The 16,226-nt window shown below is 35.1% G+C and overlaps 1 protein-coding gene across 3 annotated transcripts in view; it reads left to right on the top strand.

Moving 5' to 3' along the window:
* The window catches only part of ANO3 (anoctamin 3), a 216,190-nt gene that overhangs the window by 150,373 nt on the left and 49,591 nt on the right, over nt 1-16,226 (top strand). For 2 of the 3 annotated variants that reach the window (XM_052811450.1, XM_052811452.1), the window contains exons 6-11: nt 522-622; nt 4,995-5,039; nt 10,479-10,610; nt 11,987-12,093; nt 13,652-13,707; nt 16,016-16,137. In XM_052811450.1, the coding sequence (XP_052667410.1) occupies nt 522-622; nt 4,995-5,039; nt 10,479-10,610; nt 11,987-12,093; nt 13,652-13,707; nt 16,016-16,137 (563 nt within the window). The remainder of the gene's footprint in view (nt 1-521; nt 623-4,994; nt 5,040-10,478; nt 10,611-11,986; nt 12,094-13,651; nt 13,708-16,015; nt 16,138-16,226) is intronic. The other variant, XM_052811451.1, reaches the window with a different exon arrangement.

Below are 16,226 nucleotides of genomic sequence, written 5' to 3'. Positions count from 1 at the left end.
GTATTCCTTGTAATTTTACAAAAATTCTCAATTCATGCAGAGATCACATTTATTTAACCATTCCCTGGGGTTAACATTTTGGCAGTGGGACCTGCAGCCTTCTCTCAGCTGTTTTTATGACTCTAGCAGCTGAGCACTCTTCTCCTTAAGTTGGAGGCACACAGAATGGTCTTCAAACTGCTCATCTAAGATGACTTTGAGGGGATTTAAAATTAATTCATTTATTCCATGTCAAAAAATTCCGCATAAAGCCTTTCTTTACTTCTGCTGGGTTTATGAGCAAAGATCTGTCCTATGGATTTCCTTTTGACAATTATTAGTTTACTCATATTACAGGGTTTGGGAGAAAAAAAAATTATTCCTTTTCCTTTGTCTAGCTGAGAGCACTTACAGCGATTTCAGATTTGCATGGCTACTTCAGGCCTAAAAGCAGAATTTGACCCTGAAGAATGATTTTAGAAAGGTGAATGCCATAGAGTTTGAATTATTAATATGTATTTGTTTGTTACCACTCTTTACAGCCAGCTGTTACAAACAGTGATATCATGTTTGTTAAAATTCACTGTCCATGGGAGACATTGTGCAAATACGCAGAAAGAATGAACATCAGGATGCCTTTCAGGTATTGTGGAAACTATTTTAAGAAACTTGTAATTTAGTGCTTAATATTAACAGTTCATTACTTACCTTAAGGCTAAAATGCAGTCTTTGCTGCATTGTGGCCAGGCATGCTTATATTTAATTTAGTGAGGTGATAGGGAGAGAGGAGAGGAGAAAAAAATAATAGGCATTGTTCTTTTCACATTTACCTGTGGTACTTATTTTCACACTTACCTTCCAAGTCAAACGGAGCATATGTCTTTAGAAAATACTGTTAGCACTTCACACATTGTTTTGGATGTCCTTGGCAGAGTTTCAGATATTCTCCATCTGAGCTCAAGTATTCTCCATGATGTAGGGTATTTCTGTAGTCTTACCCAAAGGCAAGTGAATGACAGAAATAGCTGGTGTCTTCTGTGTCTCCAATATAACACATATCATCATACTTTGAATAAAATGAGATACCTTTATTTCTTGGTCCTCCAGCTTTCCTTTGGCAGAATAATGAATTGAACTGAGTTCCTTGTCTATATGCTAAACAAATTCTGTGATACGTTTTTGCAATAAATATGTTACTTATTTGTAGGACAACTTAATCTCCTGCGATAATACAGCAGTTTTTGAAGGAGAAAATGTCCCTTTTCAAATCAATTAATAATGTTCTTCCAGAGAGAGAAGAGCATGTAGTGTGCTATAATCCTCATCAGGAGTTAAAGTGGTAACTAGATGCCAAAGCTGTGTGACTCACGGAAAATACCCTTACAGCACTCCTTTCTCACTTGAATTGCCAAGTACTCTATCTTTCATGTCCCTGCTGATTTCAGCTATCGCAGTGTGGCTCTCTTGCATTGGTCCTAAGCCAGAAACAGCCATCGTGAAGCATCCTTTGCTCAAAACTTGCTTCAAATACCCAGTTCTATACTGAGTTTCCCCATCTTTCCATTAAGCCTTCAAAGTCCTTTCCATAAAAAAAATATTTTCTGTAAGAGTCATCTTCCGTATGTTTGAGAATGTTATTATAGTGCCATTTGAGCTTCTCTAGTTTGAATAATACTTGTCAACATTTTAAATATAGAATTGTTTGCATATGTGTGTACACACACAAACCACCCAAGTTCCAATTCAAAAATAGTTCTTTCTTGCTTTTGATACTTGAAGTCATGAAATTAAGTTAGGATTTAGCAATGGTTTGAGTTCTTCATCATTTTAGTAACTTCACAGATCAGTAGCGCTCTTAAAAAAAAAAAAGGGCTGGCTTTTACAATGCTACTTTATTTGGAAGGCATTCAAAGTAATTTTTGTTCATTATTAACTGACATGTAAATATATTTTTTTTCCAAATTGTCTGATTCATATTTCTTTGTTTCTGGGCTGTTGCTTTAGCTTCTTTTTATCCCACTCAGTTCAGCCCACCAAAAGTAGATAAAATGCTAAATTTTCCTGCTTCACCTTGTTGGCAGTTTTGCTGTGGAATGAAGCACATTTATTTGGTAAGAAAAAAGCCCACTGTCCACCTCTACCTCCATAATAGAACTGTGAGAAATAGTAAATTGATCACCATTTCTTTTCTCTTTAAAAAGATTTTAATAGGAATGTAAATGAAATTGCAATCGAAAACTTGGGTGAATATTTCAAACAGGCTATTTCTTTAGTTTCTGTACTTTTTAATAAATAAAAGTCAACACCGTTTTCTTGTGAACACAAAGTAGACATAGCAGAATAGAACCAAAGTCTGTCTTGCTTTGCCAGCAGCCTGTCTAAAGTGTCCAACACAGAAGCAGAGCAAATCTAGAGCAGTGTTTTGTGATGCCTTCTCTCTTTCCGGAAGGCTGTGGTTCAGAGACTTTCTGAGGCAGAGTTCATGTCTTCATCTTTCTTTATATTAGCCCCTGATGGCTTTCCATGGATACAAAAATAGCCATCTACACTTGTGTAACAACATCCTGTGATGACACATTTTATAATTTGATTACGTGTTCTGTCAAATGCACTTTTGTTTGTTTTAAGTCTTAAGCTTGCTTTTTTAAATCAAACCTTTCTCAACTGGTTGGCATATATTGTTTTCCTGAGCTAACCATTTTCTCTATTCAGTCGACAGAGGAAGCTCAAATCATGCAATTCTCCCACAGTTACAAGACCTAGAGTAGTTCCCTCTCAAGAAGTTTTAGGTAGTCCTGTGAGGAGCAGGGCATTGGACTCGGTGATCCTTATGTGTCCCTTCCAACCTGAGATTTTCTGTGATTCTAAGAACAGATTATTTCTCTTAGCCTTTATCTGATTTATCAGTGGTTTCTGACTGTCCATTTTAATACATAATCGAAGAAAAGAGCTAACCTTCCTTGCAGTACTTTAATGGAGTACACCCTTGTTCTCTTACACAACATTGCAAAATTTTGGCTTTTGGTTATGGTCACTAAAATATACCATATGAATAATACATGAAGAATTAAACTCATACTTTTTAGGTTCATTTTGCTCAATCCAGGTATCTAAACAAAATCAACAGAATTATTACACAGGTTAAGAAGTATTTCTCTCTGTTGCTGAAAAGTAAAAATGCTTTTTTCTGACCCAAGGGACCACCCAGTATCCCAGAACTGTTTTAGTATGGCATTATATCTACATGTGTTGGCAGATATATAGTATACATCGTATATGTAATATAGATGGAATCTCAGTGTTTCAATTACAAAAGGAAATTTTCCTCACATTTCAAAAGACCAGTCTGAGGTAATCACTGTTGTCTTGTATATGGTTTCAAACAGGATTTATGTTAGCACCAAGGTTAGATCATGACTGAATTACACTTTTTTTTAACAATTTGTAGATATTTTTGTTAAGTATATGGTCTGTCAGTAGAAATAAAACTATTAAATATTTCTGGAACTCAGACAAAAGTTTAATTTTATCTGTGTCTACAAGTACCTCGTGACACATAATTATTATTGTGTGTAATGAATAAATCAGTTATATCTGTAGCTTAGCTGGTCTCCATCTGTGCAAAACAGCTAAGGGCAATTGAAGGGAACGAAGGAAGGGTTTTGTTACAAGATGTAATGTCTGAAAATCCTTTAATAATTCTTCATTGCTCCATTTACAATTCTGCCTAGTAGTACCAAGCATCAGGCTGCCAACAGCCTGCAGATAGTAGATACATAGTTTTTCAATGGCCACGTATTTTCCAGGCAACATTTCCTTCTCACTCCTTTTAATGTATTCATTTCATTGTTACTTTAATGTAAGTAATGTACTTTAATCACTCTCAAATACTGCCCAGATGGGCAGTTGCAGATCTCGTTAACTGTGTATGGTTCTAGGCTAAGAAGTGATGGAGAAGTATCCAGAGTGAAAGTACCATTTTTTTGTGTGTTAGAATGGGGGGAGGAAGGAGGGATAAAATATCAACTGAAAATAATGTTCAGCTTTTATAATAATGTATCCAAATAAGCTTGGTTTAATTCCTCCTAAAAAATAAACCTCGCAGAAGTAGAAAGGATTTAGGCAAATTTTAAGTAGAAGATGAACTAAGCGAGAAGCAAAGCCCCTGGTGCTGAACTTTACTGTCCCCAGATCAGTGCCGTGGTAAAGATACAGATACCCCGAGGAATCTGCAAGATCGAGGCCTTCTTGCGGTTGAAATGTGACATGAACTGATAGGAGGAGGCCAGAAAAAGACCTGAAAACCTCAAACTAGATGTGCAAAATATTACATTGCAGCAAATATGTCTCTCTATGGTTTCAAAATAACTGTTCTCAGAAGGCTTCACTAGGAATTTCTGGTCTTGTTTCTCTTGAGTGTCTATGAGCAGTGAAGGGTGGAGAGAAAAGAACTGTTAACCTGAAAGTTGTTTATTGCAGTTAATACTCAGATTTTTAGGGCCACGTATTGTTCTTCAGTTGGATGCAAAATGTCAAGGGAAGGTGATGATATACCACTTCAGAGAATGAACATGGTATCTAATGGCGTTAAGTGCTTACAGTATTTAATGCATAAAGCATTTAATAGCACGGAAGCCCTGGTAATTCTTCTAAAATGAGTTCTATGAAATAAAAGCTAAGAAAGATCACATGAAATGAATACTAGCATGGCATCATTGAACCCTGCCTGATGGGCGTCTTATGAATGAATTATTGATTAGCTATTATTATTATTATTATTAGCTACAAAAATAAAACTTAATTTTGACTCAGGAACAAATTTCAAACTTGAAAATATGTGAAATTACAGCATTTTAATGACTTACTCTATTTCAGTTGCCTTTTTTAAGTTTTTTTCACCTTTCTGCCTATGAAAATGCATGTTTTAAAATGTCCAATGTTCTTTTATAATGTCTGTGTCCTTTTCAACTGTCTCCTACTTGATTATTCTCTGCTGATTTTTGCTGTTCTTTCAGGAAAAAATGTTATTACACTGACTGGAGGAGCAAAACCATGGGCAGGTTGGTGGGTGATGTGTAGCTTCTAGTTTTGTCAGATAGTCACCCTGCTAAAGAAAATCCATTCGCAGTTGTAAATTTATCCAGGAAACTTGGAAAATTAGATTATTTTCCTGAAAACTCAAAATATGGTAGCTCAAAGTGTTAAAATATTCATCTGTAACAAGATGCAGTACTTTAGAGCTTTGCCAGTTCTCATTTTAGAAATGCAAAAATGTTTATGCCAGGAAAAAAAAAGGTTTTATCCTGGCAGCAAAGATTTAATACTGGAGCTATCTCTACAGTTATGTCTGCTGTTACCAAGGCGTATTTCTTTAGCCTGAAAGATACTTTTGAGCGTATGTCTCGGATTCTGGTAGTCAGCTATTTCCTTAGACATGCAAACATAACTTCTCTCACGTGTGTCCTGGTGATCGGGACTAAATCAGTGCCACACCACGAAGGCTGTTTTAAATTTTTATTTGATAGCTGACAGAATAACTTGTACGCTGCAGTGAAAGCTGTTTAATTCCCTGGGAGGCAGACACATGCAAACCCTACCTGTGGCTGCTGCTGTTGTTGCTGCTTCTGTCAGCCAGGAGAAGGGTACAAGAGGCCACAGCAGCGGGCGAAAGGAGCCTGGGGGAGCGAGAACGGGGGACACTGAGCTCTAATCACTCCCCGTTGCTCTAGTCAGACATAATGATGTCTTGTAAATCCTAATTACCTACGGAAGATTGGAAAATTTTTCCTTTTTTAAAAAATATTTTTTCATTACAGGGAAATCTCCTGAAAGAGTTTTCTATCATGGGTTTTCCTGAGATGGATCTTGAGATGAGATTACATTTGATTTGGGTTCTCCTGGTGTTACTTTAGATGATGAAGAGCTCTCATTATTTCTCAGGAACAATTTAAGTAGTCTCATGATATCCATTTGCAAGATGATCAGCTAACAAAAATAGAGGAAGCACTGTTGAATGGTAAAGTGAGAAAACTTTGAACACATAAGCAGACAAAATATATTGAAATAAACCAATCTATAACATAAATTTACAACTGCGTTTTTTCCTCTTCCCAGTCATTCATATGCTTGCTCCATTTTAGTGTGCATTATGAAAAATGTAAGTGATGTGCTTTGTAATGCAAAGGCAAAATCAACAAGCTTTACTGCAAAATTGTCTCATTTCATCTGTAATCCACCTGGTGAGTCCTAGATATTAAATAAATTTATTTTCCCTATTTAGAAGGACAGATGTCTGAAACATGCAACTGAGGTTGCACAGTACCTATGAACCAAGTAATAAACACATTTTGTGCCATTGATTTTTTAATTTGAGACAAATGCTTTTACCTGTGATTTACTTTGTGAGAATTTGGGGCTTAATATTTTTCTGAGTATTTTTTCTGTCACTTTATATAATCCAATGCACAAAGGAATAGTGTGAAAAAAGGAAAAAAATAAAAAGAAGCTACATCTAAAAATGAAAGCTAACCCTGAAATTGCTGACATACACATCTCATCATTTTAACTACTACTACTGTCATTTTGTCGCATCTTACAACTTTTCAAACTTAACTACTTCTCTGTAATTTATCAAATCTCTCATTAATATTTCTAAGTTATTAAGTAGAGTTTACAAGAGCTACGATGAAGAACTATATTAAATCCTTGTATATCGAAGGTAAATTTTTAAGGCTATAGAGTTTCTGTAATTTAAGAATATGAGGTAACACTTGTATATTGGACTCTGCTGTGGCATGTACACTTCTCTGAATTTATTGACATGGTTATATGCTAGATGTATATATCTATAAATGTCCTTTTAAAAGTCTGTAAAAGATTATTAGGAGCATGAATGGACAAAAGATTAATTTAATGCTTACTGGTATACTATCTTTCTTACATGTGATACCTATGTGGTATCTCTCTCTTTATTTACGTACCTTAAAAAAACCCCTTAACATTGTACTTAATCCTATGAAGCTTGAATTCTATTCATAGGGCCACACTACAGAAATAATTTTGTCATACTCCTTAAGAGCAATATTTGGAAAGCCTTCAACAAATCTTTTCAAAGGAAAGTAAGTTGCTAGAAGTGGAATGTGCAGGTAAATAATGTAGGTATGAAAAATTGGCTGAACTCTCAGATTTAAGATGGAATAATCTAATGAATCAGTCTTATACTTGCCATATCAGGCACAACAATTTCATGCTGGTTAAGAATGACGTTGAGGAAAAGAAAATCAAAAGATAGCTGCCTTAGTATGCAGCTTCACTCTGCCCACTGAAATGTTGAAATAATTTTATACTTATAAGGATCGAGAACCAAAAATGACTTTGTTTAGCAACTGACTGCAATAAGTTCGCTTTGCAAAAGATCTTTTAAAACCTTTTGGATTTCAGTCTGCACATGGAAGTGAAATTGTTAATATCATTCCATTGAACAAATATAGTATCCTTTTTTTCCTTTTTGGGTGATGATTGTGTCTATATATTAAATCTGTCAACCATAACACATTTCAGATGACAAAACATGGAAACATACCACACCCATGTAATTTGGCATATGGTTGACAATTCTGGCCAGTCTTGAGAGGTGCAAACACCGAGCCAACTACTGGGTGGTGACTGCTGTCAAAAATACCTAACGTGACCAGTGGCAGTTGCTTAATTCTGGTGTCTTGTTCCATGAGTCTGATCAGATAATTCCAAACTCACCTATACTGTTTTCCTTTGCATTGCAGTCTGCTGAGTAAATATAATCTGCAAGGATTTTTGGACTAATTCATTCTGCAAAAAAGAACAACCAACCAAATAAAACTGAACAGTACAGTTGAGCATGGAAGTTGCACAAAGCTGAAATTACAGGCATCTTCATAAAATATTACATTTTATATCTAAGAATAGAATGTGTATGTGTTTCAGAGTAATATCCCATAGTCCAAGGTGCATAAAGTTGCAGTAGCGCCAGCTGGAGTGATTTCAGTAAGAGCGTACTTGAAGTAGCAGCCCATATCTTTGCAGCACTGTTCCACTGGGACATTTTTGGATCTCATTGCATGAACTCCTGACTTCATGAGTAACTTCACCAGACCAGCTCTGTCTGCTTTTACTCTTATTAAATAGACTACATTGAATAGATTAAGTCAGGAATTCGTTTAAACTGCTACTTTTGACCTAGAAAGTCACTCTGAGTAAAAATCCTAATAGGTAGTCCTATGATTTAGGCAAAATTTTGTCTTAAATTTGTTATCACTTTGAATGAAAGCTCCATGAAACTTCAGTTTCTTCTTCAGCTGTAAAATAATGTAAGCCAAGAAAAGAGGTCTGTCTTGTTGGATTATTTTTGTACATGGGGGGGGGATGTACTTTTCAGTTGAAATATTCTGTGCTATTTGAAGACACTAAGTTTTGGAGTGATCAACCATAAGTGATGTAACGAAAAAGCAATCACACCTTAGATAAATAGCGTTTTTGCCTCAGAAGAGAAATTGCAAATGTAATGTGGACATCATTTTTAATTTATTCCAATGCTGTTCTTCATTAATTTGCATGTTAAAAGCAGACATGAATTTTAAACGAGCTAATTTCTTTTAAAATAATTATTATCTACTAGTTTTTTAGATTTTTGGAGGGTGGAAATGATCAAGACTTTTCACGTAACCGATTTTAAAAGAATTTTGTAAGAAAAAATCTGAAATCAGACGCGTTGTCTTTCTGTTCTTCTTTCTGACGCATCTGCATATTTTTCTCATTAAAGAAAAGCCTGCATTTTGACTCTAAAAAAAAATCAGCATGTGTACAACAGAAAAAAATGAAGAAAATTGAGTGAAATCTGTACTTATATACACTGTGTATCACTTTGTACCAAGAGAACTTCCACTGGAACTAATAAAGATAATCAACACACACAGTAAGGTATTATTTGAATAAAGGATACAATTAAGGGATGCACCTGCCTGGGAACCCTATTCTGTGTTTCAACTTTATGAACATAGTTATGTTCTTTGGCTCATAACGCTTAGTGTCAAATACAGTGGTGTCCTTCAAGTGCAGTACCAGTTACAGAGTGTGCACCAATACCTTGGCAATATATAGCAAGAAGAAAATTTTGAGAATTTGAAATGTAAATGTAAAATTCTGATCCCACATTTGGCTTAGATTTCTGTCTGACACTGCGTCAAGTAAGGGTAGAACTTTTTTTTGGCTGATGTTGTAATAAGAGGTACATTTTCACAAAGGTTGCTTTGCTGTCTGAGGGCAACGTACTGTGTCATCACTTACTACTCTTAATTATGAAATGGGTAGCTGTGCTTCTGCTTAGCACAGACAATTAAGTAGTCACCTCAGATAAAAAAACCTGATACTTATCTTTACACTTTTTATGGATATGAGATACATATGCTTTATATGTTATGCATACATATCCATTGAGTAAGGCCCAAATCCCGCTGAAAAAAATACTATTTAGGGAATGTTTTTCTAAAATTTAGATTTGTTCTGGATCTCTGCTATGCTTATAGTGTCATAATGTAGCACTTATTAAATATGAGACCTACTCCTTAAATACCCATATTTCTTTGCAGTTGAATATGAAAAAAATACAGGTCAGCAAGGAGTGCAAAACTGGAGTAGTAAGGAGGTAACTTCTAGCATTTGCTTGAAAATTAACTGCACTTCACTAGATTTACCCCTGTATAAACCATGTCTCGAGACACTATTTAGGCAAGCTGCCAGCAGAAGAAAGCCCTTTATCTTACCAGTATATAATCTAGTAGGGGGTACAAAAATTATGCTCTTTTTGTGGTTTATGGTGTCAATTTTTAGGAAACTTCAGGAAGCCATACCTAGGTTTTTTTGTCTAAATGCCATATAACCATATCTGTATAATGTATCCTTTACTTTATTTGGTGTTTAGGTATACTGCTTTGTAAGGCAATATCAGCCCTCTGATTTTGAGGAAAATTCTTCAGGGGAAGGCTTTATTGAGATCAGAAAACCGTAGAAATTTGATCCTGAGCAGTCTCATATTTACTTTCAAATTTCATGAATTTTAGTGTCTGAGTTGCCAGGCAAGGGAGGGAGAAGGAGTTCCACTTGCTTTGTCCATTGGGGCTAAAGAAAGTAATTAGATATGTTCTTGAATAAAGCATAAGCGTCCACAGTTCTGCCAGATGAACTACCTTGGAAAATTATTTTCCCCAGACTCAATACTGCAGTCCCATCTCAAACCATAATCCCGCTAATTTTAGGATGAGTTGTGCTCAGGTAAAGTGTGCAAGATAGATCACAAATAAATACTATTAATTTTGCTCTTTAACTCCTTATTTTCTTTTAGTTACTTAATGTGGAAATTTCCTGCTTTCATTTCATTTCTAGTATGATGTCACTAAATACGCAGTGTTGGAGATGGAAATAACAAGCAGTTGAGAGCATGTAAATCTGATTTCTTACTGTCTCAGTTTGCAGAGGAATATGAGAGAGCTGAAAAGTTGGTTGCCCAGAAATCCAATGAAGCTTGATAAGGAGGCCCTACCTGATCTGGAAGAAACAGATTGCTACACAGCACCCTTTAGCCGTGCACGCATACACCAGTAAGTGCTAGAACTGGAAAGGCAGCACCAGAGACCACAAGGATTTTTTATTTTCTCACTTCTTCTAAGCAAGTGCCATAGAGGCAGCCGTTAACAGATGGTCACTGGCAAATACCCAGTATCATATTTGATATTTTCTATGGGTTTTCTCTTAAAGACAAAATCTACTGTGTTACTTGCTATGTGATGGTCACTCAGTAGTATAGGCAGAAATTTGACTGAAAAATGAACACTGCCTTTTTGTTTTAGATGTTTTTCTTTCCATTACATTATGAAATGCAAATACTTGCTCAAGTTTGCTTTGCTTAATTACATATTTTACTTAAGCAAAACCTGAGACAGCTGTTGAAATTGGGAACACCTGGAGGCAAGCTAAAACCAGTGATGATTTTTTCCTCTTAGCAGATCTGCATTTCAAAAATGCTTTTTTTCTCTGAAAGCATAAATATATATACACCAAATAAAAACTGTATGTGTTCAAATCAGCATGTTGATGGTGATGTAGTTAAACTGTGCCATAAATTTTTTCAGGACCCAAGAAGTTAGATTTTAAAATTCTGGCTGTTTCTTCATTTTTGAAGTATTTGGTGATAATTCTTTTAGGAGAGAAAAGTTCATTTAAAGTTGAAGTATTAGCCTAAATAGGATTTTTTTATTCTCAGTGAAGAAGCTATATGCTAGTGGACTGACTTTACCCTGGAAAGACAGAGTAATTGCATTATAATCTCAAATTTTTTTCATTAATTGACTATATTGTATTGGATCAATCACCTGGTTTTGGTGTTATTTCTCAATCAGCTCAGCTGATGTTATCAACTGTAATAGTGTCACTTTTGGCACAGCTGAGTAGGCAAAAGCTCCTGCATGTCAAATTTCTGGCATCTGGAATCCAGAGCCAGCTGGGAAAGGATGCTTTATTTGGCTCCATCATAGGATTCTCTAAGGGAATGTGGTTGTGGAGCTGCTACTCAACTGTCCAGTGCATGGATATTTTTTTTTTTTTTTTCCCTAAAAAGTAGTTCTGGTACTTCCATGACACAGACATTGGCCAACTCATAAGTAACTTGAGTTTGAGAGCAACCACTGCTGCTAAAGATCTTTTTTTAATGAATTATATCCAGAACAGAAATGATCTAGATAGTAGGATATTTTAGAATTTAGTTTTAGTGGCTCTGTTTTCCCAACAATAATCTGTGATGATGATAAATTTATTGGACCTGAGAAGATGCTCTAGGGATGCAAAATCTACTATCCTGTGCAGTAACCAAGGAGGGTAAAGGTCCAATAAATCACTGTAAGAAGAAAACACTTGAGCAGCTATGTTTCAATAACCGTGCATTGTTTTGGGTATTAAAAGACATTCATTATTTTAATAGCTTTACAATAAACAACAAAGACAGCTTCTTCAGCAATTCCACAAGAAGTAGAATCGTGCATCACATGCTACAGAGAACAAAGTATGAAGATGGAAAATCCAAAATGGGTGAGAATGCTGTGATTTTTTCCTAACCTGAAGCTATAAAAATCATATATCTTTACTTGCCTGAAGAATTATCATTTGAGTAAACTCAATTAATTTTGCCATTCCTTGAAATCTTTTTATTCACTTAGAAACTGAGTTGAAGGAATGTCACATCAATTATTTTCTTAAATAACTCAGTGAAAATTGGCAACATATCTTTTATCTAATTACTCGTTCCTTAAAATAAATTGGAAAGATTATGATAACTTTATGTGATCAAGAGCCACAATAAAGATAACATATACCTCAGAATATTGTCAAGTGTTTTCAAGGACTGGTCCTAGTAGTTTTGCTACTTCCCAGCAGTTCCAGTCCAGCAGAATCAATGTGAGCTACACTTAATTTACTTGAGGTCTCTGTGCAGCTCAGAAACAGTTGACCTGAAGACTAAATTCAGTTTATATCAGCACTCCTATTACAGTATTATTTTTTAGAAGGTCTAACTATTCATTTTCATTTGCAATGAACAGGGTATGTATGTATGTTTTCCTATTTTCTTTGCAGGAATTAAATTAAGAATTAAATTGTATATATAGACATATTAAAACCTTATACTTAGAAAAAATGATAGAAATTACAGAAAATTGTTGCTTGAGTTTCTGAAGAAAAGCAGTAGTAAGAAGAACATAGAAAACAAGGGTTCAAATCTAATGCCTTTGAAGCTAATGATGGCAAATTTCATTACAAGATTAGCTTAGCATAATTTATATATTTGAATGGACAAACCTGAAGTCTGTCATAAGTACTTACTTCTTGGGGAAACTCTTGGCTACAGGTGTGCTCTCTTACAGGCTTTTTATTATAATTATTATAATTATCTTTATTATATAATAATAATATATAAAAATAATAATATATATTACATATAAATAATAATATTATATATAAATAAAATATCTTTTTATTATAATTATTAATGGTTGGTTTGGGGTTTTTCTTATAATCTGCTTTGTTAATACAACAAATCTGTTTTTAGGAAGACTCTAGGAACTGATCCAAAATGCTGTAGCCAGTATGGTGCAGAGCACTGCTCTGATACAAAGTCCTTCAGCTGGCTTATATTTAAAAATAACAACAGGTTCGCTTTTAACCCTGCAGGGGTTTTGCTGCCTCAAGGATTGTCTGTCCATACCGCGCTCTGTGTATGTTAGATCATCTGGTCACCCATAAAATCCGTATCGTATGCTCTGATGAATACAAAGTGAATATAACGATCTTCTCACACTTCATATGGCACGAGCACCTGACCCTGAGAGAAAAGTTGCAGATGTTGGCCCTCAGAAAGTTGCTCTAGTTTGACAGAGCCAGAAATCTTGAGGGATCAGCAAGACCTGCAAAGACACAAGATCAGCAAGACACAAACAGTTGGTGGGATTATTGGTTATTGTAATGTTTAGCAACATCCTGAGCATCTAATATTAAGTTACATTCTCAATATGTAACTTGAAAATTCGCACAGCTTGAAATTAGATGTGTATAAAAAAATTGCTATCTCAGCTAATGCTTTTTTTCTTTTTAGGTATTAATAGATTACTAAATAATGGAACATATGAAGCAGCATTTCCACCACATGAGGTAACCTGTTTAATTTTGTATTTGTATTTATATTTAGATTAAAGCTTGCACTAATGTTTTGAGATCCTACTTTAATTTTGTCCTGCCAACTTTTAATTTCACTATGTAATCTGTTGAGACTTTATTTATAGCTCTTACTTTATTATTGGCTTTAAAAATTTTTCTTACGTAATGTATTGTAATAATTTCTTGGAGCGTTTGCTTGCTGAACTAGAATATTATAATTCTTTTTTTATTTTTATGAACTGGACATTGCCTGTGGAGTTCTTAATGAGAATATCAGTTGTTCTGAGTTGTTCCAATTAGTTGTATTAAATTATTTTTGCCTGCCACCGACAAAATGTTCTGTTTTTCTAATAGCTTGTGCACTTGATCACAGTTAGGGAGATTGGTTAATTATTTCCCATTTAGTCTTTTCTGAATAGTTCTGGATAACTTCTACTTGACAGTATCTTTTTCAGTAGGTTAAAGTCTACTGAAGACTGTAAACCTGTGAGGTAAATGAAAAATGTGTTTGACTTCAGACAAAGATAAGATTGTTTTAGACAATTTTTGTGTATTGAAAAGAAAGAAGCAAGCCACACATCCTCAGTCATTTTAACTGCTGATCAGTAGCATGGTAATTGCAGCTGTGAACTCTGTGGTTACTTGGGCTGAATATTGTGACTTGGTCTCCTGTTTCAAAGGACTGACCTGTGCTTTACAAATTCCTGAGAGTAATTTTTTTATATGGTATTAATAATTAAATGCTGGGAATATAAAGAAGGAGTATTTTAGATAAATAATTGAACATCGTTGTTAACGCTTCAGCTGTGCATTACTGACTTCAGGGAAAAGCTGCCATACTACCAGAAAAACCTGTGAAGCTTTCTCTGGGTGTCAAAAGCATGCTGTCATCCATTTATGTATATGTTCCTTTGTTATGGCATAGGCTGCTGTTTCAAAGTTTCAGTTAAGGTTAATGAAGTCATATTTTTAAGCCACTCTTACCTTAATTGCTGCTTCACTGGTGCTAAGGGTTAGCAGTTGAACACTCTCAATTTTTTCTTTTTCTTTTTTTTTTTTCTTTATCACGCAAGCAAATGAGAGTGAAAATTCAGTCCCAGTGGGAATGCTGAGACTTGAACTCTGTTATGGATAAACAGTGCAGAAAGAGGCAGGGGGAAAAAAAAAAAAAAAAGATTTAAAAATATGCAATACTGGGTAATGCTTCATGCATTGCAGTCCTTCATCCAGGTGACTGTGAGAATAAGTTGATGTTCTGTTCCTAGGTGTTCCTAGACATTGCAAAGGTCACACTCTTGTGTTGACATTTTTGGTATGCTGCTTTGCTGACTGTAGTGAGAAATTAGTAGAATTGGACTCTCTGCTATGTTTAGCTTTGTTTTTAACTCATTCTTAAACCAGAGGGTCAGCAGATTGCAGCAAGTAAATAGTGTTCTTTCAATTGCGGGGAATGCTCAAGATTTCAAATAAATGATAAAATTATAAATGGCTAAATTACATGGATCTACCAGGGTCAAGAATCTGTCTGATTGCCAACTCTGAAGTACTGCTCTGGGGAACTCTGGTCTCCTCCCAAGAAATTATTTGGTTCACTCACAGTTACTTGATGAAAGATTTTCTTTACCATAACTGAGTGATGGGGTCTTTTGGGGGGTAAAAGTTAAACTAAAGAAAATGTCCTGCTTCAGAATTGGAGTAAAATTACAAATACAAGAGATTCTGCTTAGGATGGTTCTAGCAAATCTGTGTGTTACCTTTTGACTGCTGAGCATGAGGCTATTCTTTCAGGCTGTCAGGCGGTCTGTAAATGTCAGGCGTGGCCTGGAAGGACTCCTTTGGGGTCAGACTGATTCTGTGTTTTTCTTTTAATGCCTCTGAGAGTCCCGCGTAGCTTCAAGATAATGCCAGTTCTGTTGTTTCCATCACCTTAGAAAATATGTAGCAGGGAAAAACTATGTTTTTCTATACTTTTAAACAGAAGGTAAAGTCAGTCAGAGAAAATGTCTAGGAGAGGAGAACCAAGCTGACTTATCAGAAATTTCTAAAATTTCATAGGAGAGAAAAAAAGATACTGCAAACATGTCATGACAAATTTTGAAAAATTGAAATAGGTAAAAGCATACAAATAAGCATATACCAGTGAAATAGAAACACTGTACTTGAAGCCATATAAAGAGTTGAGTACTTCTTTATATTAAAAATAGTGAACACCTCATTTAAAATTATATTTAAAAATACATAAGAAATTTATATATTTTCCATAGTGCCTAGTAATGTACTTTTATTTCTTTGTGTTTTTTAGGGAAGCCACAAAAGCAGACATCCTATCAAAACACACGGAGCTCAGAATCACAGACACCTCTTATATGAACGTTGGGCACGGTGGGGAATGTGGTACAAATACCAGCCTCTCGATTTAATCAGGTATTAGTACTTTGAAGAGTAGCTTGCTCCTGTGATACAAACAGCATGGTAACAGTGTGTTAACTGTACTGCTAAATTCCTTGTGCTTT

Source organism: Harpia harpyja, chromosome 16 (genome assembly GCF_026419915.1).
Source record: "Harpia harpyja isolate bHarHar1 chromosome 16, bHarHar1 primary haplotype, whole genome shotgun sequence".
In the NCBI taxonomy this organism is placed as follows: domain Eukaryota; kingdom Metazoa; phylum Chordata; class Aves; order Accipitriformes; family Accipitridae; genus Harpia; species Harpia harpyja.
The sequence above is the reverse complement of the archived record's forward strand: the minus strand, read 5'-3'. Positions and strand labels throughout refer to the sequence as shown.